Source organism: Gymnoscopelus braueri (assembly GCF_963280865.1).
Source record: "Gymnoscopelus braueri genome assembly, chromosome: 5".
Lineage (NCBI taxonomy): Eukaryota > Metazoa > Chordata > Actinopteri > Myctophiformes > Myctophidae > Gymnoscopelus > Gymnoscopelus braueri.
The window spans coordinates 44,634,653-44,658,628 of NC_137606.1; the positions used below are offsets into that span (position 1 = coordinate 44,634,653).

A 23,976-nucleotide genomic window follows, 5' to 3' on the forward strand; every position below is an offset into this window, starting at 1 on the left:
TGCATTGACTTTTTTTTTTTTTTAACGGATCATTCGCATGAAAAAAATCGCCCCCGGTGTGTAAGGAGCTTTAGTCAGGAGACCTGGTGTGTAGTACATGCATATCTGGTTGCTATCGGGCACAAACCTCTTATCTCAATATATTTTCTCAATAAGTGTTTTTTTTTGTAAATTAACGCCCTACTTGATCATACTACAACTACAGCATCACATAAAAGCATCAAAAGTAGCAGATCTGCAAGCCGAAAACTCAGTGCAAAGCAACACATTTTGAGCTTGTAGATCTGCTACTTTTGCCTTTTCGAAATTAGAATCCTGAAAAGTAACAGTTTTGGAAGTATGAGGTTTCCACCCGATAGAGACGATATCTATACAGATATCCTAGCCGGGGACCAGACGAATCTGCCAGTGCAAAAAAAAATTGCCCTCTGCGATTTGGGTCTGGCACCGCTCCGTTGTGAAACCATTTCCTGCTCCCGAAGTCTGAGGTGACCAATCAGGGCCCAGTATTCAAATATGGGAGACTGTAGTTGGTTGTAGGTCTAACCAATTGCGTCGAGAGCCATTGTTTTGATCCCGCCCCCTTGGGAAAAAAACGTCCTCATAGAAGCACCAGACTCAGCCACGGAGTGATATAGTCTGGCTACGCGAGGCTACAGATATCCCACCATCCCAACATGTCCTCACCCCTTTGACTCCTTTCTTCAACTTGTCATCGATGAAGAGGGAGAGGTACTCCGGTGAGCGAGAGTTGAGGTTCAGGAAGTACTCAAAGTCGCCGGCGATGGTCTGCTTGAAGAGGCGGTCGACGTTGAAGGACTCCTGGAGGAAGCGATCGAAGCGAATCTTCAAGTCCAGGAGACCCTGCCAGGGGAAGAGAGGTGAGGTTGTGGAGGATGGGAGAAGGAAAACAGACGGAGAGAGACAGACAGGGAGGGAGGGAAGGAAGAAAGTTTCAGGAGATGCCAAGATAAACATGATTCCTCTACTATCTTTACAGAGTTCTTCTTTTAGTTTCTTTCAAATGTTCCCTTTCTTTTAGTTTTTGTGTAGCCAATTATCTTTTACCCCCTTTTACCCCCTAATCGTTATGCCAATTAATCATCATATACTGTATGAGTTTTTACCAACTCACACAAACTCTCCTCAAATAGCCGATCTACAAGCTCAGAAGAACACATCTGCTATTTTCATCAAATGTTTGCCTCATTTGCCTAAAATGACACATGTTCATGTGGTTAATCTACGTTTGGTACTTTGTGTGAGCACTGTTGAGGGATGCTCCTGGGTGACCCCGCCTACCTGGATGTAGTCCACAGGGTTCTTCCCCTCTCCCTCTTCCGACACCAGAGCCTTTCCTTGTTCTCTCAGGTAGGCGCTCATACACTCGCACATGGTCTTCAGCCCGTTGGGAACTCTGCTGAACAGCTTGTACATGCATGCCAGGTCTGTGGTCACACACACACACACACACACAGGTTTGTATTATTATACTTGTGATGACATTTTAGGACAACATTGAAAATAGCAAAAAAAAAAGGCAGAAATATTGCAGATCTACACGCCCACAGACGTTGGGCGCTGTGAGCTTTTAGATCGGCTATTTTCCAGTGCGCAAAATCGGCGTGTAACTAAGTAAGAAATAAGCCATAACTCCAATCCTAACCCCTAAAGCCTAAACGACTCATCTAATCTTAAAATGACTAATAACCGTAAATAGTCGATCTACAAGCTCACAGCACGTCACGCTGCAACGTGTTGTGAGCTTGTAGATCTGCTATTTTCGCTGCGCGACATGCTTTCCATAGAAGACATGCCGGCTTCTATGGAATCCAAATGAAAACTGAAATCAGTGGTGGTGACTGAGAACCTCAATCCATGCTGCGTACTGACCTTCCGTCTTGCCGTTCTTCAGCATGTTGACCAGGCCAGAGTTCTCCATCTCCACGATGGTCTTCATGTGCTTGGAGATGAGCTCCCTCTCCACCACCTTGACGATGGGCTCCTCCGTGGACAGGTCCAGGCAGTGCATCACCCGCTCGATCTCCTCGTTGATGCGGGCCTCCACCTTCTTGATGTACACGCTGGCACTGTTCTCCGCCAGGAACTTCTGGCTCTCCATCTGGCAGAGAGAAGACAAGAAGAAGAAGGCTTAGTGAGAGAATAATACGGTGGTGGCCAGGGCATATTGGCCATTAACCCATTAAGACCTGAGAAGATTCTAGAAATGTCTTCTAAATCCTAACAGTTTTTTGAAAAAAAATTAAAAAAAAATATTTTCGAGATTTTTCAAAAATAGCAGATATACAAGCTCGTAGCGCGGCACTCGGTGCCGCGCTATGAGCTTGTATATCTGCTATTTTTGAATAGCCAAAGACATCTTAAGTGACACAGATGCGTTCCAGGTATCAATGGGTTAATGTAGAGTAGACAGTAATGAAAGTTTATTACACAGGGGGGGAAAAGCCTTCACATTCAATGCAACACGTTAGGGCTGGGCTGGATGGAATCACCAGGGACCTCATGAATCGATTCGATTACGATTCTTGGGCCAAGATTAAAAAATGATCACATTTCTTTGATGTTTTCTTTGGATCCATACTGGCATAAAAAGTTTGCTAAAAGTTGCAGTCTTTCAAAACTAGCCCTAATATAAAATCAAATCAATGCATTTCACTTAATTTTATTTGTAAGCACATACATTTTTTTGGGGCGGTGAAACCGCCCCTATAAGTGAGGTTTGGATATTTGTACAACAAATCCTGCGCTGTGATTGGCCAAAAATGTACAAAAATGTAAAAAAATGTACCCCGCCTAACCCTGCACCGTGATTGGCCAATCACAGTCTATTCAGGACTGTGATTGGCCAGTGTCACATGACACATGTGCATAGCCCTATATAAGAAACCATAACTTTAAAAAAAACATAAACTTGTTTTTTTATAAGTTATGGTTTGTTCCATCATAAAGAGTGTTTCAATAAATGTATTAATTTTTTGTACATGATTGGTTGACTCCATTCAGTATTGTGATTAGCTAGCAAGACACCGCCCACTTCACACAGGGTGTGATTTTTAATGTAAAATAAATAAACTATGTATATATTCTTGGCGTCAAACAATCAATTCAGACCATAGTTGTATCGTGAATAAATTCTTCATTCTGTCTAGTACGGAAGCATGACATAAAACTGGTGCAGCAGCAAGAGAGCACCATGGGATAGTTGTAATGAGACGGGTGACAAGACAGAAATTAGTTCTTCAACATAGCTTAAAGACAATTTTGTAAAAATAGATTCGTAGAGCCCTCAGGAGAGCAGAAGGTTTCCCCACAAACCTGGAAAAACTCTGCAGACATTTCTAGGAACGGTGCCTCAAAGTCCTCTTCATAAACTGATCTTCCTTCCAGGCCGAGGATCATCAACATCTGGCAGGCGTTCCTGATGGCCCCCCTGGTGGACAGAAAGACAAACTGCAACAATTAACAGGAATACAGGAAGACAACAGGATTTATGATAATAAAGTACCTAAGTTCTGACATCACTCCCACTCACGGCTGAATTGTTTCTCTTGCAAATCCCATCGAGATATCTTAGATTGCGTCATATAAGAACTATGTTCCAAAAATAAACAAACCACCCGGGCAATTTTGTCAGGTATGTGACGTCGTTTATGATATTGAGTTTGATAACATCTGTTTGGAGAGCTAAATTAGTATGTTTTCATCGTCAGTTGATGCTTCATATCCATATGAAAAAAATCGCCTGGCTAATTTGTTCATTTCTGGAACACAGTTCTTATATGACGTGATCTAAGATTCCCCTATGGGGTTTTCAATAGAAATGTGACCCAGGGGGATAGCGCCCTCTAGCGGCAGTGATGTCAGACTTTGGTGCTCTACAGCAATTGAAGCTGCAGTCCAGAAGTTATTTTAGGATTGCCAGGGACCAGGGATACAAGCTCACAACACTAGATGTGACTTGTTGTGGGCTTGTAGGTCTGCTATTTTGGTCGGCACTCTTGATATGTAAGGAAGCTGTTCAGTTTGAATGGACATAGGCACAGTGCCTGAGAAACCAAGTCATACATACTTATACAGAACATTTAAGCTATATGCAATTCTCATGCGCTGTGTGTGCGCACACACACACACACACACACACACACACACACACACACACACACACACACACACAATTCTAGTATAATAGAAAGCATAGTTCACGCACATCAAAGTGCCCAGTTACAGGACAAACAACAATACATAAAATAAAATCTGCACACTGACAAAATAAGCTCAGTCACGTTACAGGGTAGGTGTGCGCTTGCTGACACACCAGCAAATGTTTTCTTTTCTACCCTCTTCTAATTCCACAGCTTTAAGAGTTAGTGCTGGGGTGTGCCTGGTGGCACAGCCAGTTAATGCACAGACCATAATATACTCCTCGTGGGCACAAGGACCTGAGTTCCAATCCGATTCCCCTCGTGTCACACAATGTTTCTCCTCTCTCTGCCCTTGGTTTCCTTTCTCTCTACACTCTACTATCTGGATGAAGTAAATACAATAAAGTAGTGGAGACTGTACTTACAATTTGGGCATTTAGCACACGCTCTATTCCAGAGCAAAATCTGAGTCATTTGGGGCATGAACCCTAGGCAGTAAACAACAGTGTAAATAGACAGATACAGTAAGTAGAGTGCAAAGAAACCAATTTAATGCTTCAACGAAACCAGGATACCAGGCAACCTATAATTATCCACTGAGGCACAAGGAGATCAGTTTATGCATCAGCTCTCACAAGACAACTACGGTCTTGTTTAATCCCTTAGTCACTGTGGCATGAAAAAGATGGAATAGACACAAGACACCTGGGAGAACTGCGAGAGTAGCGACAGTTTATAAGCAGATTTGTTGCTGCTGTTAATCTTGGCCGTCTAATAACTTCAATTCATCAAGTATTAAGTTAATTATCCATGAATTCAATGCTTCATGAGTAACTGATATAAAACAAAAGTCCTTTATGAGGCTAAGTATTCCTTTAATCAAGTAGACATCGTCTCTATTGAGTGGAAACCTCATATGTCCAAAACTGTTACTTTTTTAGGATTCAAATACGGCAAAAGCAGAAGGTCTACAAGCTCAAAACGCGCCGCCGGATCTGTTACTTTTGATGCTTTTGTGTGACGCTGTAGTATGATCAAGTGGGGCATTAATTTACGAAAAAACACAAAAAGTTAAAATATGGAGATGAGAGGTTTCTGCCCGACAGCCAGTGGTGGAAAAAGTACTCAAATTCTTTACTTAAGTAAAAGTACCAATACTGCAATATAAAAATACTCTGTTACAAGTAAAAGTCCAGAATAAAAAAATTACTTGAGTAAAAGTACAAAAGTATTGGCATCAAAATACTTAAAGTACCAAAAGTAAAAGTACTAAATATTTGAAAATAGCCGATCTACAAGCTCACAACGCGTCGCGATGCGACGCGTTGTGAGCTTGTAGATCTGCTATTTTCAAATAGCCTATGTATAAAATAGGGCTAAAGTGGTTAATGTATGTTTCATTATATCATAGTTTATGTCTGAAAAGTAACTAGTAACTTAAGTTTTCAAATAATTGTAGTGGAGTAAAAGTGCAATATTTGCCTCTGAGATAGTAGTGGAGTAGAAGTAAAAGTATTGGAAATTGGAAATACTCAAGTAAAGTACAAATACCTCAAAATTGTACTTAAGTACAGTACTTGAGTAAATGTACTTAGTTACTTTACACCACTGCCGACAGCAACGATATGTTATGACACCACGGCTGGTTGGTTGGTTGGTTGTGAGCCTACCTGTCCACCACCTCCCCCTTCCTCTCGCGTGCGATCATGTCCAGCAGGGTCTGCCGTAGGTGGTCTCGGATGCATCCGTAGCGGACCACCTGGTCCCTGTAGATGATGAGGCCCAGGTTGTACACGTTCTCCACGTTGTTCTGCTGCACGTACACCCGGTCCTGTGGGCCACGCATAACAATATGACACAATGAATGCACAATGTCACCGTCTCCACTTCCACGACGTTGACCCATTAACACATTAACCGCCAAGAACGTAGTCCTACGGTCCGTTAAATCCAACTGTTAAGCGCCGAGACCGTAGCCCTACGGTCCACGGTCTTTTCGCGCTATTCACTTCCGGGTTCACTTTCGGAATTTTTTTGATCCACTTCCGTTTCCGGTTTGATGACCGGAAATAGAATTATTTGGGATCCGGTTTTGACGATCACGCCCGCTCCCATTCTACAGATGAAACTGAAACTCAATTCTCTTCCTGTAGTTTTTTCTCCTCGCATTTCACTGTTTAACGTAATCCGCTCTAACTACAACATGGATGCCCCGTTTGACACGCGATCTTCACTGGGAGATACAGGGAGATCTCGCGGATGTAAACAGACCGTGTAGAGCTCAATCTTAAGGATTTTAACAAGATCTATGGTGACATGAAAAAAACAAAAAAACAACAAAAACACCTTGGCACTGGTGAGTACATTATGAGATTAACCTCTGGCGGTCGATGTGTTAAAACCGGGAAAGCATCTGTGTCATTTTATTCTTTATCTGCTGCCGCAGTCACTAGTCTTGCTGGGGTCCACATAAAACATACAATATTCATACAAACAACAACTGACACTCGTCAGTCTAAATCACTACACTATTACACATAAAAATGCCAATGATATATAGATAATATACGAACATGAGGTTAAACATCATGTACAAAAACACATTGATCGTTCCACTTATGTGGTCTCTCTCATTCATATTTCTTTAAGAGATCTTTTTTAATAAGAATTTGCTTTTGATTTGTTTAATATTTACAGATAATGAGTTCCACTGTTGGGTGGCTCTGATTTCTGGGGGAAAAAATAATAATTAATATATATATATATATATATATATATATATATATATATATATATATATATATATATATATATATATATATATATATATATATATATAGATAGCCCCCCTGGTGGCCGGCCGATTCTTTTTTATATAATTATTTGTTTAATTATAATTTTGTTTTGTCAATATATGGCAAGTATATGCAGAATATATGCTGCATATTTGCCATATTCAGGTTCATATGTGCATATATAGGAAATATATACGTCTCATATATAGCTTATATATGTCCACAATGCCACATATATGGATATGTATGTAAATGTATATATATGCATGTGGCCAATTTGAAAATGTCACATATATATAAAAACATATATGTTCATATATTTCCTTTGCCCCCCTGCAGGCAGAGGCAAAAATGAATTTGGGGGTCCTTGGCATGAAAAAGTTTTGAGAACTACTGATTTAGAAGGCCTTAGTAGAATGACATATTGTGGGGGGGGGGTATGTGTCACCTCCGACACAGAGTCTCAGTCTCATTCCAGCCACTATGCCATTGTCCTATCTACTTCCGTTAGCCCATAAAAGTGAAAGGTTTGTCATTTTTAAGGCTGTCCAGAAACAAAGAGAGGAGGAAGTGGATTTTATAACCTTCCGACTTCACACACAGCCCTCGGCCTAAACTGAGATGCTCAGCTGAGGATGAAGGAAACATCATACCTATGACTGTTTAGCCAACTTTGTCAAAACATGATTTTTGGTCATGTAAAACAATTAAAAGCTTGTTCCATTCCCTTGCCTTTTCACATAGGTTTAAAAACTATACACAGAATGTTTGGTGCCACAGAGGAGAGGAGGTGATGTACTGTACTCTCCTCACATTGATTTTAACTTGCTGTTGTGGTAGTGCTGGCTGATACGACTTCAAATCAATATCATCATTTCAAATTTCACGGCTCGCCAATTATAGTATTAGGATAGAAAGAACTATTATAAAAAAAGGAGAAAATGCAAACTCACAATGTGTCGCGACGCAATGCTTTCTGAGCTTGTAGATCAGCTATTTTCACAATATTTGTACGCCACCATCGTACAACGAAGTAAAACACAGGGTTAAGTGGTTAATCAGACTAATCTATTTAGTTGCTTATTTAAAAAGAATCTGTCTGAACTTTTTCGTGTCGATTCATTGATATCATAAATAAGACCTGCTTCTCCATTATTAGATTAACCCTTTAAGACCTGGAACGCATCTTTGTCACTTTAGATTTCTTTGGCTATTCAAAAATAGCAGATATACAAGCTCATAGCGCGGCACCGAGTGCCGCGCTATGAACTTGTAGATCTGCTATTTTTTTTTTTTTTTTGCTATTTTTTTTTTTTTTCAAAAAACTGTTAGTATTTTTAAGAATCTTCTCAGGTCTTAACACATTAACTGCCAGAGGTATTTTCATATTTTTTTAGCCAGTGCCAGAGTTTTTCATTGGAAAAAAAAAAGTACTCGGGAGCCGAAATACAGCATTTTAAAGTTTTAAGTTAACAAGGAAGTGGATAGGAGTCTAGATCTTCAACTAATCATATCTCCTTGGTCTTTGGGTGAAATTGAAAAAAAAAAAGAATATATATATATATATATATATATTTTTCACTTCACGTAGATCTACGCGATTGGCACGTGGCGGCTTTAAAGCGGTTCGCGTAGATCTACGTGATTGGCAGTGAAATGGTTAATGGGTTAACCTACATGAGCGGGATTAAGTCTGTTATTATTGGTTAGGATATGTTTTGGGGTGAATTGCCCAGCCCTGTGTTGTGATATGAAATGCTGTTTCAGGTGCTCATACATGCCTCCAGAAGGTTTCTGTCCCCCTCTACTCACCATGTACATGAGGATGTCTCTGATCATCACCATGGCTGTCTGATGGTCGTTCCACGCCTGGTTCAGGGTCTGGAGGAAGTTGTTATTGAGAGAGTTGAGGACATCTTCCCGTACCTTTGGGGGAGAGAGAGAGGCAAACAGACACATTAGTTTGGGGTTAGTTTTAGAGGTATTGCAACTTCTACCAAGGTTTTCAGAGGGAATGGACTGCTCATCCAAGGAGATACATGATGTTGCTGTCGGGGCAGAAACCTCTTATCTCCATATTCTAACATTTTGTGTTTTTTCGTAAATGAATGCCCTACTTAAATCACACTACAGCGTCACACAAAAGTATCAATAATAGCAGATATACAAGCTCGAAACGTGGCGCGAAGCGACAGCGTTTTGAGCTTGTAGATCTGCAATCTTTGCCATTTATTAATTTGTATCCTGAAAAGTAGCAGTTTTGGACATGAGATTTCCACCCGACAAAGACGATATTACACATTCTGAAACCTTTCCAGACATTTTTGCTGTGAGAGAGAGAGACTTGAGAAAGATTGTTGCTGCTATTACCTCTATTATCAGTCATAAGTAGGGACCCGCCAGAAACGGGCTCATGTTCCAAACCAAAGACTAAGCAACATTATAGTTTATTTTGTTAAGTGTTTTGATTGGAAAAGAGGACATTCCAGTACAGTACATCAGGACTGGAAATGTTTAATGTAAAATAACACTCACTCCGCTGACTAGCTAGTTAACTAGCCTAGTTATTTAACTAGACCGTTTATTTCAAATGGTTCCCAAACTTTTTATCGAGACCCAAAAAAGAAAATAGCCGATCTACAAGCTAACAACTCGAGAGCATCGAGACGTGTTGTGTTGCTTTTTTAAGTAAATTCTTTGTATTGATTTTTATTGTATACATTGTTTAAAAAAAAGAATTGTTGATGAAAGTTTTGACAATCTTTTGATAATTTATTTATTTATTACTTTTATTAGAAATACTCGCAACCCATAAAAATGGGTCCGCGACCCACAAATGAGTGTTTGGGAACCACTGGTTTATTTGTTACTTAACGGCAAAAACCACAGCCGTGCTGATGTAGTTCTGTTATTGCTGCTATGAAGGAAAAAAAAGGGGGGGGGGGGAACTCTCCAAACATTTGGTAGGACTTGAACCCCAAGAGGATAGGCACACTGTCTCTTCAAGGTCTCTTACATCTGTACTGAGAGCTGGGGACCTTCCCCCTGCTATCTAAGCAAGACGCCGCACTTCGTGCCGCACAGTGAGCTTGTACATCTGCTATTTTTGAACATTTTTGAAAAATCTTGGAAGTCTTTGAAGAATTGTGAATAAATTTGAATTACGAAAACGTCTGAGAACTACCGATTTAGAAGGCAGTTGTAGAATGGGCCTCGAGTCTTAATGAACGCTCAGGAGGATGTTACGGCGTAGTAGTTATTAGATGGTTAGGTACTGCAGTGTGACTCAGCAGCAGCAGCAGTACAGAGTTAAGGCCAAGGTCTCTGTGGAGCAGCATTGTAAAAGGTCACAGCAGAGCAGCCACATCCCCTCTCTCCCTGTGGATGGACACCAGTGGTGGAAAGTAACTAAGTACATGTACTTAAGTACTTAATTGTACTTAAGTACAATTTTGAGGTATTTGTACTTTACTTGAGTATTTCCAATTTCCAATACTTTTACTTCTACTCCACTACATCTCAGAGGCAAATATTGTACTTTTACTCCACTACAATTATTTGAAAACTTTAGTTACTAGTTACTTTTCAGATATAAACTATGATATAATGAAACATACATTAACCACTTTAGCCCTATTTTATACATAGGCTATTTGAAAATAGCAGATCTACAAGCTCACAACGCGTCGCATGGCGACGCGTTGTGAGCTTGTAGATCGGCTATTTTCAAATATTTAGTACTTTTACTTTTGGTACTTTAAGTTCATTTTGATGCCAATACTTTTGTACTTTTACTCAAGTAAATTTTTAATTCTGGACTTTTACTTGTAACAGAGTATTTTTATATTGCAGTATTGGTACTTTTACTTAAGTAAAGAATTGTAGTACTTTTTCCACCACTGATGGACACGATGAATGCTTATTTATTTCATATATTTAATTGAGACTGACTCACTCCGGTTCTCTGCATCCATACAGGGAGGTCAAGTATCAAGCAGTGGTCGACAGATTTTTTTTTTAAATCAATGGCCCCATGCTGATATTTAAGAGAGCAGAGCGACCGATTTATAATCTAATGCCAGTAGGTCTTTTTTTTTTTTATCTAATAAAACATCTCCATATACTAACTTTTTGTTGTTTTTTCTTCGTAAATTAACGCCCTACTTGATCATACTACAGCGTAACACAAAAGCATCAAAAGTACTACTTTTGCTATTTTTGATTTTGAATCCTGAAAAGTAACAGTTTGGGAGATTCCACCCAACAGAGACGATATGTGGGTCTTAATAACGTTACAGGGAATTCATTGTATATAATAACCCTACTGGCGTTCCTATTTTGGGCATGTCTTTGATATCTTGATTATTGTGAGTTAGGTTCCAAAGAGCTTTCCATTAACACATTGACTGCCAGAATTATTTCAGATTTTTAGCTGTAGCCTGCCAGAGATTTTTCATTGAAAAAAAAAGGTACTCAGGAGCCGAGATACAGAATTTTTAAGTTTTAAGTTAACAAGGAAGTGGATAGGAGTCTAAATCTTCGAACAATCATATCTCCTTGGTCTTTGGGTCACAAGATTTTTTTTTTTTTTTTTTTTTTTTTAAACGCAGATCTGCGTTCTTGGCAGCCCACGTATTTATTAAAAATAAAACGCAGATCTGCGGCAGCCAATGTGTTAAAATCTGATCAAATATAATAAATATAAATCATGGATACCTACATTACATATAAATACACCTATCAGACATATCTCCTTGGTTCAATTTTGATTGATGACGACATTAGTTGAATTAATATTTTAGGGAGGCAGAGTGTCAAGCGTAAGACTCTATAATTAAGTATGAGGCCAGTTGGCTGACATTGAAAAGGCGACATTTGCTGATATATTGTATTGTAGATTTCATGAGCCATCTATAAAGAGTGTGTGTGTGTGTGTGTGTGTGTGTGTGTCCGTCTGGGACTAACATCACAAACAAAACAACTGAATCGATCAGTCCCAAATGTCTTGGGACTGTAATCCCGATTACAAATAATTGGGATTAACGATTTAATTGTGTTTTGAACAGTGGAACATATGAATAAAAATGTAACTTCTGTTTGCCTTGTCTTCGTAATAAAAGATTGCATAGGATAGATATGATATAAATATGACTTAAAATTTATGGGGGAAAATAGCTGATCTACAAGCTTACAACGCGTTGTAAACTTGTAGATCAGCTATTTCTGCTTTTTTAATATTTGAAAATGTATGAACATTTGTCAACATGGAAACGATTATGGCGATAATGCGATCATCTCAAATAATTGCGATTAGACGATTATGTAATATTTGGGACAGGCCTAGGCCTACTGTGAGAATATTTGCACTTTGCATCAGCAATCAGCTACTATAACAATTCAAATCAGTTATAAATTACCCAAAAAAAACACTATGCCTGAAACAGCACTCTCGGGACGTGTGCAACCTTTTTTGCAACCCAATTTCTCCGTTTTCAAACTCAGTACCCCCAGCTGTCGCACCACTATAAGGTAGAACGGTTACTAATAGGACCTATTTGTGGTTTCTGTGGCTTGCTTTGCTTTGTGAGCTCACCACCACACAGGCTCACTGACGCCTGGAGTTTTCACCCGTGATAGGCTGAATACTGTCACTGTCGGGTGGAAACCTCATATCTCCAAAACAGTTACTCGTCAGGAAATGGCAAAAATAACCTGTGTTCCGATGGATTCAGTATAGTTGTTATTTAGTCACAAAGTTGCTATTTCTACTTTTCATTGGTTAAATATTATAAAACCCGGACAATCTTAACCAGTTTCACTTAAAAAAATGTAAATGGCAAAATACCGCACTGAGCTTGTAGGTCGCCTATTTTGCTACATTTGTGTGACACTGTAGCATGGCGAAGTAAGGCATTCATTAATGAAAGAAACAAATAGCTGAAATATGGAGATACAAGGTTTCTAGCCGACAGCAACTACCTCTTCACACCACACTGTCTGCATACCAAATTGGTTGCCGGGCTGAGACTTGCAGCAGCCAGACTATGATTCAGTCTCGTCATTTGGCCCCTCCATGTTTAACTGTGAATGCAGGGTCAGCCACAGAACGGCGCCCCCCTCGGAGCCGTTTGGGCGACCTGCATTCGAGGACACATCCTACTCAATTAGGATAGGCTGCAGGTAGACAGACGTGCAGTAGCACGAGCTTTGGGTCACAAATACGGTTGGGATCCGGAACTGGATCCAACAATGAGGAACCGGTTCCTCAATGTCCCCAGCTCACACCTCAATGTCCCCAGCTCACACTGTCAGAGCTGGTGTGTGGACTTCACGTCTGTTCAGTGGTGGAAAGTAACTAAGTACATTTACTTAAGTACTGTACTTAAGTAAAATGTTGAGGTATTTGTACTTTACTTGAGTATTTCCAATTTCCAATACTTTTACTTCTACTCCACTACATCTCAGAGGAAAATATTGTACTTTTACTCCACTACAATTATTTGAAAACTTTAGTTACTAGTTACTTTTCAGATATAAACTATGATATAATGAAACCTACATTAACCACTTTAAACCTATTTTATACCTAGGCTATTTGAAAATAGCAGATCTACAAGCTCACAACGCGTCGCAACGCAACGCGTTGTGAGCTTGTAGATCGGCTATTTTCAAATATTTAGTATTTTTACTTTTGGTACTTTAAGTACATTTTGATGCCAATACTTTTGTACTTTTACTCAAGTAAATTTTTAATTTTGGATTTTTACTTGTAACAGAGTATTTTTATATTGCAGTATTGGTACTTTTACTTAAGTAAAGAATTTGAGTACTTTTTCCACCACTGCGTCTGTTATACAATTACAATAATCAGTGGTTCTCCAACTCTTAATTTCAAGGATCACCATGAGAGTGTACAAATGGAACCAAATGGACCCTTATTGGTTCCATTTGTACATCTCGGTACATCTCAGAGTTTCAGACCTGTAAGGATACATTTTTTACCCACTGTAGGAATGGTTAAAGGGAACCGTTAAGGAATCGGACTGTTAAGAGGGAATCGTTGGCCTAGCGGTCCAGGCACATACCACATATAGGCTCTTATGCTGCTGACAGCGTGTCCGCAAGTTCGAATCTCAACGACCTTTGCTGCGTGTCACTTCCGTCTCTCTCTCTCTCCCTGTTTCAATTAACCCATTTAGACCTGAGGCCGATTCTAAAAACGCCTTCTAAAACCTAACCTAAGATTTCTGAAAATGTTCAAATTCTTACTAAAAAAAAAAATACAACATGATGTTGCTATATGTATAGCAACAACTAATGAGACACAGAGGTGGCTCCCGGATTCAAAGGTATAACAACGTATAGGTGGCAGCAGGTCTAAATGGGTTAAGGCAGAAAAGCCCCCCAAAAAATCTTTCGGAATCGGAATCGTTAAAATCCTTCAGGATCCCAACCCTAATCACAAAAAGAAAAAGTGACCCATAACCAGTGGTGGAAAAAGTACTCAAATTCTCTACTTAAATAAAAGTACCAATAATGCAATATAAAAACACTCTGTTACAAGTAAAAGTCCAGAATTAAAAATGTACTTGAGTAAAAGTACAAAAGTATTGGCATCAAAATGTACTTAAAGTACGAAAAGTAAAAGTACTAAATATTTGAAAATAGCAGATCTACAAGCTCACAACGCGTCGCGATGCGACGCGTTGTGAGCTTGTAGATCGGCTATTTTCAAATAGCCTATGTATAAAATAGGTTTAAAGTGGTTAATGTATGTTTCATTATATCATAGTTTATATCTGAAAAGTAACCAGTAACTAAAGTTTTCAAATAATAGTAGTGGAGTAAAAGTACAATATTTGCCTCTGAGATGTAGTGGAGTAGAAGTAAAAGTATTGGAAATTGGAAATACTCAAGCAAAGTACAAATACCTAAAAATTTTACTTAAGTACAGTACTTAAGTAAATGTACTTAGTTACTTTCCACCACTGCCCATAACCGAAAAAAGTAAAAACAACAAAGCATGAAGTTGCATGCGTCGTCCAGTTCCCCCATCATCATCACTCACTCCTGCCAGCCTTACTTTGTTAATGAGGTGCTCGGTGACAACTTCCCGCAGGCCCGTGTAGAGCTTCTCTCCGTGCTTGTGGAGCACCATGGTGTAGGCGTTCCTGTACAGCTCCTCGAAGCTCAGCCCGCTGTTGTTTTTCCTCTGGATCTCCTGGATGGCGTTCTTCAGAAGGTCCCAGATGTTGTTGACGTACTTCTCGTCCATCGTCATCTGCAACAGACAGAGCAGGCCAAGGGCAGGAGACAAGTCATTGTCAGTCACACACAATCTAAAAGTAGTTCTTAAACTTTTTCGTGCCAAGGACCCCCAAATTGATATACATTTGCCAGCGGACCCCCATGTTTTGACCCAGAGACCCCCTAGAAGAAATTCCAAATTCTCAAATTTTAAATATTTTTCAAATATTTTCAATAATAACGTTGTACAAGCTCGTAGCTTGTAGATCTGCTATTTTTTAAATATCCAACATATAAATGGATAATGGGGTTAAGATGATTGTGATGCTAGGTTAACTACTTTTGCTGGGGACCCCCTGGTAAGAACCAATGATCTAAACCTGGTCTTCATCTCTTTCTTGCTAAGATCGTTCTGCCATGCAGCATCAGGATAACAGTCAAAGATGATTACGGCACCCAGTGGACCACCCAAGTCTGAAATCACCGACCCCAAATTTTTTTTCACAGACCGACTACAGAAGCACACAGCCCGGTTAGCATTACTGAATTATCATTATCCCATGGTATTAACCCTTTAAGACCTGAGGCGATTCTTTAAAAAAAATCTAAATCCTAACAGTTTTTGGAAAAAAATCTAAACATTTTTTTTTTCACGATTTTTCAAAAATAGCAGATCTACAAGTTCATAGCGCGGCACTCGGTGCCGCGCTATGAACTTGTATATCTGCTATTTTTGAATAGCCAAAGACATCTAAAGTGACACAGATGCGTTCCAGGTATCAATGGGTTAATTTACAGTCTCTTGATGGTGGTGACCGCCCAATTATTCAATCTGACATGACAGGACGACATATACATAAGGTCTCTCTAGATTTTGTTTTTTTAATGTCTTTAACCACTTAGACCCTAGATAGCTCATTAAACGGGATCCCCCAGGGGTCTATCTATACTTGACCCCCTTTCTTTTTTTCCCCTCTCTACGCCAAGTCTCTTTAGCAGAAATAGCCAGATCTGTAGATCAGCTATTTTACTGAACGTTGGCCTATTTTTGCAGAATGTTGGCCTTTTACTATCACATGCCCAGAATAGGGAAGGGACAGTAGGGTTCATGTGGTTAAAGTATCAAACAATCCACACACCTTTTGTGGTAACCTGAGAAATTCAAATCAGGTCCTTGTTTATTGTTCCCTTAAAAGGGTTAGTTCAGATTTTTTGAGTATTTTCTGTAGGAAATACTTACCATTAATGTAGTGGTTGCAAAGGTATTAATTGATTGCCCGAGTCCCGTGGTCAGAGTTATGGTCCGGTTCTGATAAATATGAAGTAGTTCCGGTAGATTAGTAGATTTGGTGGGGGCCGCTCATTCAAAATAAATGTATTGAAAAAACTAGCGTCATTTGTATTGTTGACCTATTTCTACCATATAGAGCAGGTTTCGTTCAATTTTGACCCCTCTGTCACATGGTACTAATGTTTGTGTCCAGAATCACTGCGCCGCGGCAGCCTACTCACGCACAAAATATATGACACAAAAAATAGTACCATGTGACAGAGGGTTCGAAATTGAACGAAACCTGCTCTATATGGTAGAAATAGGTCAACAATACAAATGACGCTAGTTTTTATTTATTTATTTATTTTTAATGAGCGGCCCCCACCAAATCTACCGGAACTACTTCATATTCATCAGAACCGGACCATAACTCTGACCACGGGACTCGGGCAATCAATTAATACCTTTGCAACCACTACATTAATGGTAAGTATTTCCTACATAAAATACTCAAAAAATCTGCACTAACCCTTTAAAGTGGTTGATGATGCAATAGCAAGCAGCAGAATGTAACTTCAGGCTGGCACAGAGCGAGGTAGCCTTCGTATATGCAGATTAGCCCATCCATCGCCTTCTTTTCTCACAGGATTTTGTTGTTGTCGGGCAGAAACCTCTTATTTTCCATATTTTAACTAAACGTTTTTTCGTAAATTAACACCCTACTTGATCATACTAACTACAGTGTCACACGACAAAAGCATCGAAAGTTTAAACAAAAAGCTCGAAACGTGGCCGTGTTTTTCGAGCTTTTGGATCTGCTACTTTTGCCATTTTTTTTATTTGAATCCTGAAAATTAGTTTTTGGACATGAGGTTTTCCACCCGACAGAGACTAATTATTTCTGCAGTTAGCGGTTACAGTTGGGAAGGGGGCAGTGGTGGAAAAAGTACTCAAATTCTTTACTTAAGTAAAAGTATCAATACTGCAATATAGAAATACTCCATCACGTAAAAGTAGTAAAAGTCCAGAATTAAAAATGTACTTGAGTAAAAGTACAAAAGTATTGGCATCAAAATGTACTTAAAGTACCAAAAGTAAAAGTACTAAAATATTTGAAAATAGCAGATCTACAAGCTCACAACGCGTCGCATCGCGACGCGTTGTGAGCTTTAAAAATATATATATTCAAAGATTTGCACAAATTTTCACGATTTTTCAAAAATAGCAGATCTACAAGCTCGTAGCGCGGCACTCGGTGCCGCGCTATGAGCTTGTATATCTGCTATTTTTGAATAGCCTAAAGTGTAAAATAATGCTTTTTAGCTCAAATCTAAAAATGACACAGTTCCAGGTCTTAATGGGTTAAATAAAGCCTAAAACAAATACCAAAAAAGAAAAAAACAAACGTGGCGCGAAGCAACGCGGCCTTGAGCTTGTCGATCTGCTACTTTTGAATTTGAATCCTGAGAAATACGTTTTGGACACATGAGGTTTCCACCCGACAGAGACGAAATGGAAGACCCGGCAACACAACAAAACATGCTGCTTTACAAATTGCTGCATACTGTCATTCCAGTGCACCCACTGCACCGTTATGATTTGTATCTTTTTTTGTTTTATTTAACCCATTAAGACCTGGAATTGTGTCATTTTTAGATTTGAGCTCAAAAGCATTATTTTACACTTTGGGCTATTCAAAAATAGCAGATATACAAGCTCATAGCGCGGCACCGAGTGCCGCGCTACGAGCTTGTATATCTGCTATTTTTGAAAAATCGTGAAAATGTGTGCAAATCTTTGAATATATATTTTTTTAAAGCGAACATTTTTAACTCAATTTTTTGCTTCTGGGGGGTCCCTGGAACAAGATATTTTGATGGGGGTCCGCGGCCAAATACATATAATTTTGGGGGTCCTTGACATGAAAAAGATTGAGCACCACTGATATAGAAACATACGTTTTTCAGAATACTGAGATTTAGGAGACATGTAGAATCGGCTTCAGGTCTCAATGGGTTAAACAAGACAAGAGTCTATAATGATGTGGCCCTCCTGTCAAATCTTTAGCTATCGATAGGAACTTACTATGTGTGTGTGTGACTGTTGTTTGTGAACAAAGCCAAACAAATCAAAATGTAGATTCAGTGGTGAAGCAGCACTACACAGTCTGGCTGCTTGTGTGTGCAGTGTGGTGAATCTGGTGATGGTCTACTACACCTCATTTGGCCAAATCAAAGTGCTGCACAACATCAACGTTGACATAACTAAGAGAGTCACCAGAAGAAAAGAAAAACATTTTCAAAAAGAAAATGTTTTTCACCTATAACCCAACTTTCACTCTTTTCACTTTTACACCTCCACCAGGCATTTCAAGTTGTGAGCTTGTAGATCAGCTATTTTCTGCAAAGATATTTGGTGTAGATGGGGGGGGGGGGGGGGGGGGGAGAAAGGGCCTAGTATAGACCCCTGGGGGACCCCGGTCAACAGGGTTTAAATGACCTGTGAGTCTAACTTGAACCTGTTGCTCAGTACACTCCCACATTTTCTTCTTCAAATGGGATACTACTGCCATGACAACATCAGCAGCAACAACGGTACATGGCTAAAATAATCCATATCGTTGAGGTCGGGCAGCAACCTCTTATTCTCCATATTCTAACTTTGTGTATTTTTTCGTAAATTAATGCCCTACTTGATCATACTACTAACAGCGTCACACAAAAGTAGAAGATCCACAAGCTGGAAGTGGATTTGAGCTTGTAGATCTGCTGCTTTTGCCGTTTTTGAATTTGAATCCTGAAAAGTAACAATTTTGGACATATGAGGTTTCCACCCGACAGAGACTGCATATTCAAAGTGTGGCATAAATGCCTGGGTTTCCTTTAGCTGTCACAACAATGGCACCAATCATGGCTGTTTAAAAACTCAACCACTGTTAAGTGGAGCTAATCAAGCAGTCCACAAAAGGACAATCACTTGCAGATTGCCAGTCCATGGCACATAAAAGGCTGAGAGAACTTGAGCACCGTTTTATAAAGGGTCTCTTCTACATAGGCATGGTGGGGTATATGTGCTAAAGCCAAGCAAAGACGTTTTAATGCACATAACATAACTATATATTTCATACAAGCCCGCCCCCCCCCCCCCCTTGAGAAGAGCAATAGGCTAAACAAATGTTTTGGATTGAATACTTTAACAGTTTGCAAAAACAAGGCACGGTGGCACAGATTTATACAAAAGGATGACCCAGATAAGCCCTCAGGGCTTGTTTCCATTAAGATCCTGTGTATTCAATTCATCAAATGTGTGCAATTTGTTCCCAGACAAGCCCAAACACATGCATGTCAACATGCTGTTCTTCTGTCTGTTCTCTGTCAGGACAGGGACACGTTCAACAGGCTCAGATCAAGTCTTTTTTTTTTAATATATTTATAAATCAATACCAGGCTTGTGGTGGTGATATTAAGTTCAGCGTAGATGCTGTGCATAACTTTATTATTACTAACGAGGAATGACATGAGTATAATAATAAACAACCAATTCCCAAACTGAAGTGTACATTGCTATGAAGAATGGGGTCTATTAATAAATGTATACAAAGCAGACATAACACACAACAAGTGTCAGGAAGAGCTCCAGCAGACATATATAAATGCTGTGGCTGGCTACTAGTCTGCTGCTAGCAGCTATATTGCTAAGGTGGCTACAGGCGAAATTAACACAACGAACAATGGAAAGTGACCATTAAAACAACTGGGAGTCAATAATGGAACAACGTAGTGGTCAGCCAACTAAACAAGCAGTGGGCTGGGTGGTCAAGCCAAATGAATGTGACGCCTAACAGTTTGTTTACGGTCAGACAGGCCTCCGACTGGGACCAAAGTGGCCTCGGCATGTCACACATCCGGTCTGACTGACTCTAGAGCGGATACGGAAACGGTTCCATGTATATGTAAGTATAATGCAAAGCAAAAACCCACCGGATACAGTTACAGTAGGCGGGCCCTAGACCGGATTTGAGCACCAAGCAGTGAATAGAGCCCTCTCGCGAGGTTATAGCTATAATATGCGAGACGGACATCATATTAGGTACGTTAGCATATTAGCTTAGCATTTAGCCTACACAGACCAAGGCGCTCGGGTTGGACGCCCGGCGGGCAGACGGAGCACCCTGCCGGGGGGACGGTGGTGTACTCACAGGGAAGGCCCGGATCCTCATCTTGGTGTCCTTCTTGGTTCCTCCTTTGCTGAGATTGGACATGGTGGCTCTCTCTCCCTGTGGGTTTATTTATCTAAACATGAAAGTTGTCTCCGGGGAAAGGGGACAGACAGACAGACAGACAGGGACCGTTGCGGTGGCACTACTCGACCTTCCTCCTCCTCGCAGGGTCCTCGTCCTCCCTCTTCCTCACTTTGTGACAGTATAAATCCACTAGTTGTGTGTGCGTGTGTGTGTGTGTGTATCAGTGTGTCTGATACACGACAGTGATGCAGTGTTGCCAGGTTTAGCGTGAGAAATAAGCCACCGGGTCTATGAAAAGCGATGACCACTTTAAACCTATGATCCACGAGCTCACAACGCGTCGCATCGTGACGCGTTGTGAGCTTGTAGATCTGCTATTTTCAAAAAAATCTTGGGGAAAAAAGTGAAAAATGTAGAATATTTTCGAAACATTTTAACGACACAGATCTTGTATGGGGGGTGAAGGAGGTCCCTGGCACAAAAAAAATCTGGGGGGGGGGTGAATGATGAATACACATGGACCCCAATGGAAACAAGCCATAGTGCTTTCTTGGGTTTTAATCCTTTTAGCAGACCTTGTATATAATTGTACTTTCTGTGCTTTTTTGTTCATAAAATAATAAAGTATTCAATCAATCAACTAACAAGTCGCTTATAATAAGCGGACATGGCAACCCTGAAAGCGACGGTGGACTACAGTAGTACCTGCACGTCTCATTGCGCACAGCTCGTGCACTGTCTGCAACTCACGCGAGAGAGAAAGTGTAAACATTTAATTGGGACATTTATATCAATTTATAAAGTTATTATGATACAGTCAGTAGTGGAAAACAGGAAAAAGTACTCACATGTTTTACTTAAGTAAAAGTATCAATACTGCAATGCAGAAATACTCTGTTAAGGGGTCATCAATGTGTCCGTGGCAAGACTTGTCCATGTCCGCGGCAAATCCAGAGCCCAAAATCTGTCTGAGCCCGAGCTTTTTAAGCTTATGAGTAATGACTCGTGGATGATGTCAATATGACAATTCTTCTCATCTCTCTGATTGTCTTTAATGCTTTGAAAAGTTCAAAGCAATCACTTCAATTTAGAAAGTGAAGTAGAAAGTAGACACAAGTGCAGAGTTGGTCATGGAAATAATAATACACTTGACTTTTAAAGCAATTTTTGAAATGGGTAACAAATTGCTCCATCTATGCCTTACCTCTCAGTTTTCCTACTTACCATCTTAATAAAATAAAATAAAGTTCAAAGGGATGATGACTAACCACTCTCCCTCTTTAAAAACACAGCATGTGTTCTCCTGGAACATGTGTATACTCGACAACAGATGAGGTGTTTAAAAAATGTAGTGCACTTCAACAACACAGAGCCACAGGACTTGACAATATCCCCTCCAAATTCTAAAAGACTCAGCCGCCTCCATTGCTCCAATCATTACTCACATAATAAACCTCTCCATCATACAGGGACGGGTCCCTAACGACTTCAAAAAAGCAAGGGTGACCCCTCTTTACAAAAAAGGAAACCAATTAGACCCTGGCAACTACCGCCCTATTTCTATTCTTAGCTCCATCTCGAAAGTCATGGAACAAATTGTCTATGAACAGGTCGATAAACTTATCTTGCAGAGAAAAATCTAATTTACAAACTCCAATCTGGTTTCAGAACAAACCACTCCACTGACACACATGCCTTCTCTATTTGAACGACTCTATCAAACAAGATGTCGACAATGGCAAATATTGCGGCATGGTCATGCTGGACCTCCAGAAGGCCTTTGACACCGTTAATTACCCAATTATGATCGATACGCTCAAAGCAATAGGTTTTGATGATACGTCGGTGAGCTGGATGAGATCCTACCTGGAAGGGAGGGAGCAAGTGGTGAAAGTAAACGGCACCCAGTCCCCTCCCCTCCCAGTGACTTGTGGTGTTCCGCAAGGAAGTATACTAGGACCTTTACTAGGACCTTTACTGTTCCTGATATATGTGAACGATATGTCTTCAGCTTGCGACTGCAAACTGTTCCTGTTCGCAGATGACTCGGCTCTGCTGGTCTCGGACAGGAACAGGCTGCAGGTTGAGAAAACTCTCAGCTCTGAACTCAACAAGATCTGCATCTGGCTCCCCGACAACAAACTATCATTACACCTGGGTAAAACTGAATCCATCCTCTTTGGGTCCAGTCCTAACCTTAGCAAGGCTGAGAGCTTCACGATCAAAGTGGGTGATGATGTTATCACAAGAAAGGAGGAAATTACCTGGGTTCCATCTTGGAGGCAAACCTCTCCGGTAACAAAAACGCCGAAAGAGTGATCAAAAAGGTTAACCAAAGAACACGCTTTTTGAATTGGATTGGACGTCTAGTCAGTAAGAATACTCTGAAGATTCTTGCAGGGGCCCTCATACAAGGTTATTATGATTATGCATGCACTTCATGGTATCACAACACCTCCAAGGCCTTAAAAACAAGGCTCCAAACATCCCAAAACAAACTAGTAAGGCTACTTCTTGGCCTCAATCACAAAACCCATCTAACCCCTGCTCATTTTGCTAGGATTGGATGGCTTAGGGTTGAGGACAGAGTACAGCAACTTGCTATGGGCCTGGTCTTCAAGATACACCACAACATTGGGATTGGGCAACTTTGATGATGGAGAGGGCCACTATATTTCCACACTCACTCCAGAGGGCCACATTGCATATACTTTCGGGCAGACGTTTCTTATCTCCGTATTGTAGCTTTTTTTCATAAATTAATGCCGTACCTCGCCATTCTATGTCACACAAAAGTAGCAAAAGTAGCCGATCTAAAAGCTCAAAACGCGTCGCAGTGCAATGTGTTTTAAGCTTGTAGATCTGCTATTTTCCCCCCTATCTTTGAATTGGAATCCTCATGTTTGCATTAACTTGGAACTGTAACAGCTGAAATCAATAATAAATCAGTATTCCGATATTAACCTGCGGGCCGCATTAAGTGAAGGTGGGGGCCGCATGTGGCCCCTGGGTTGCCCAGGTGCCCAAGGTGGGGTGCCCATGTATGGTCTAAATCAGGGGTCCTCAACAGGCGGACCGCGGTCCATGACCGGACTGCGGGACCCCTCTCTGCGGACCCTGGGAAAATTATAATTAAAAAAAAAAATCGCGCGCGCGCAGGGGGGGGGGCACATGCACGCGCGTGCATGTGCGGACCCTAGCCTTATTCAAAAACGTATTTGTGGACCTTCAAGATTTGTTGTTGAGGACCCCTGG

The 23,976-nt window shown here is 40.4% G+C and overlaps 1 protein-coding gene across 1 annotated transcript in view; it reads right to left on the reverse strand.

Annotated features, from left to right (window-relative positions):
• cul3b (cullin 3b) overlaps positions 1-20,947 on the reverse strand; it is a 31,962-nt gene extending 11,015 nt beyond the window's left edge. The window contains exons 1-8 of the mRNA XM_080429672.1: positions 20,677-20,947; positions 15,042-15,239; positions 8,771-8,884; positions 5,834-5,994; positions 3,337-3,451; positions 1,894-2,122; positions 1,303-1,448; positions 688-864 (exon numbers count right to left, since the gene is read on the reverse strand). Of these exons, the coding sequence (XP_080285798.1) occupies positions 688-864; positions 1,303-1,448; positions 1,894-2,122; positions 3,337-3,451; positions 5,834-5,994; positions 8,771-8,884; positions 15,042-15,239; positions 20,677-20,739 (1,203 nt within the window). The 5' untranslated portion in view covers positions 20,740-20,947. The remainder of the gene's footprint in view (positions 1-687; positions 865-1,302; positions 1,449-1,893; positions 2,123-3,336; positions 3,452-5,833; positions 5,995-8,770; positions 8,885-15,041; positions 15,240-20,676) is intronic.
• Between the last annotated feature and the right edge of the window lie 3,029 nt (positions 20,948-23,976).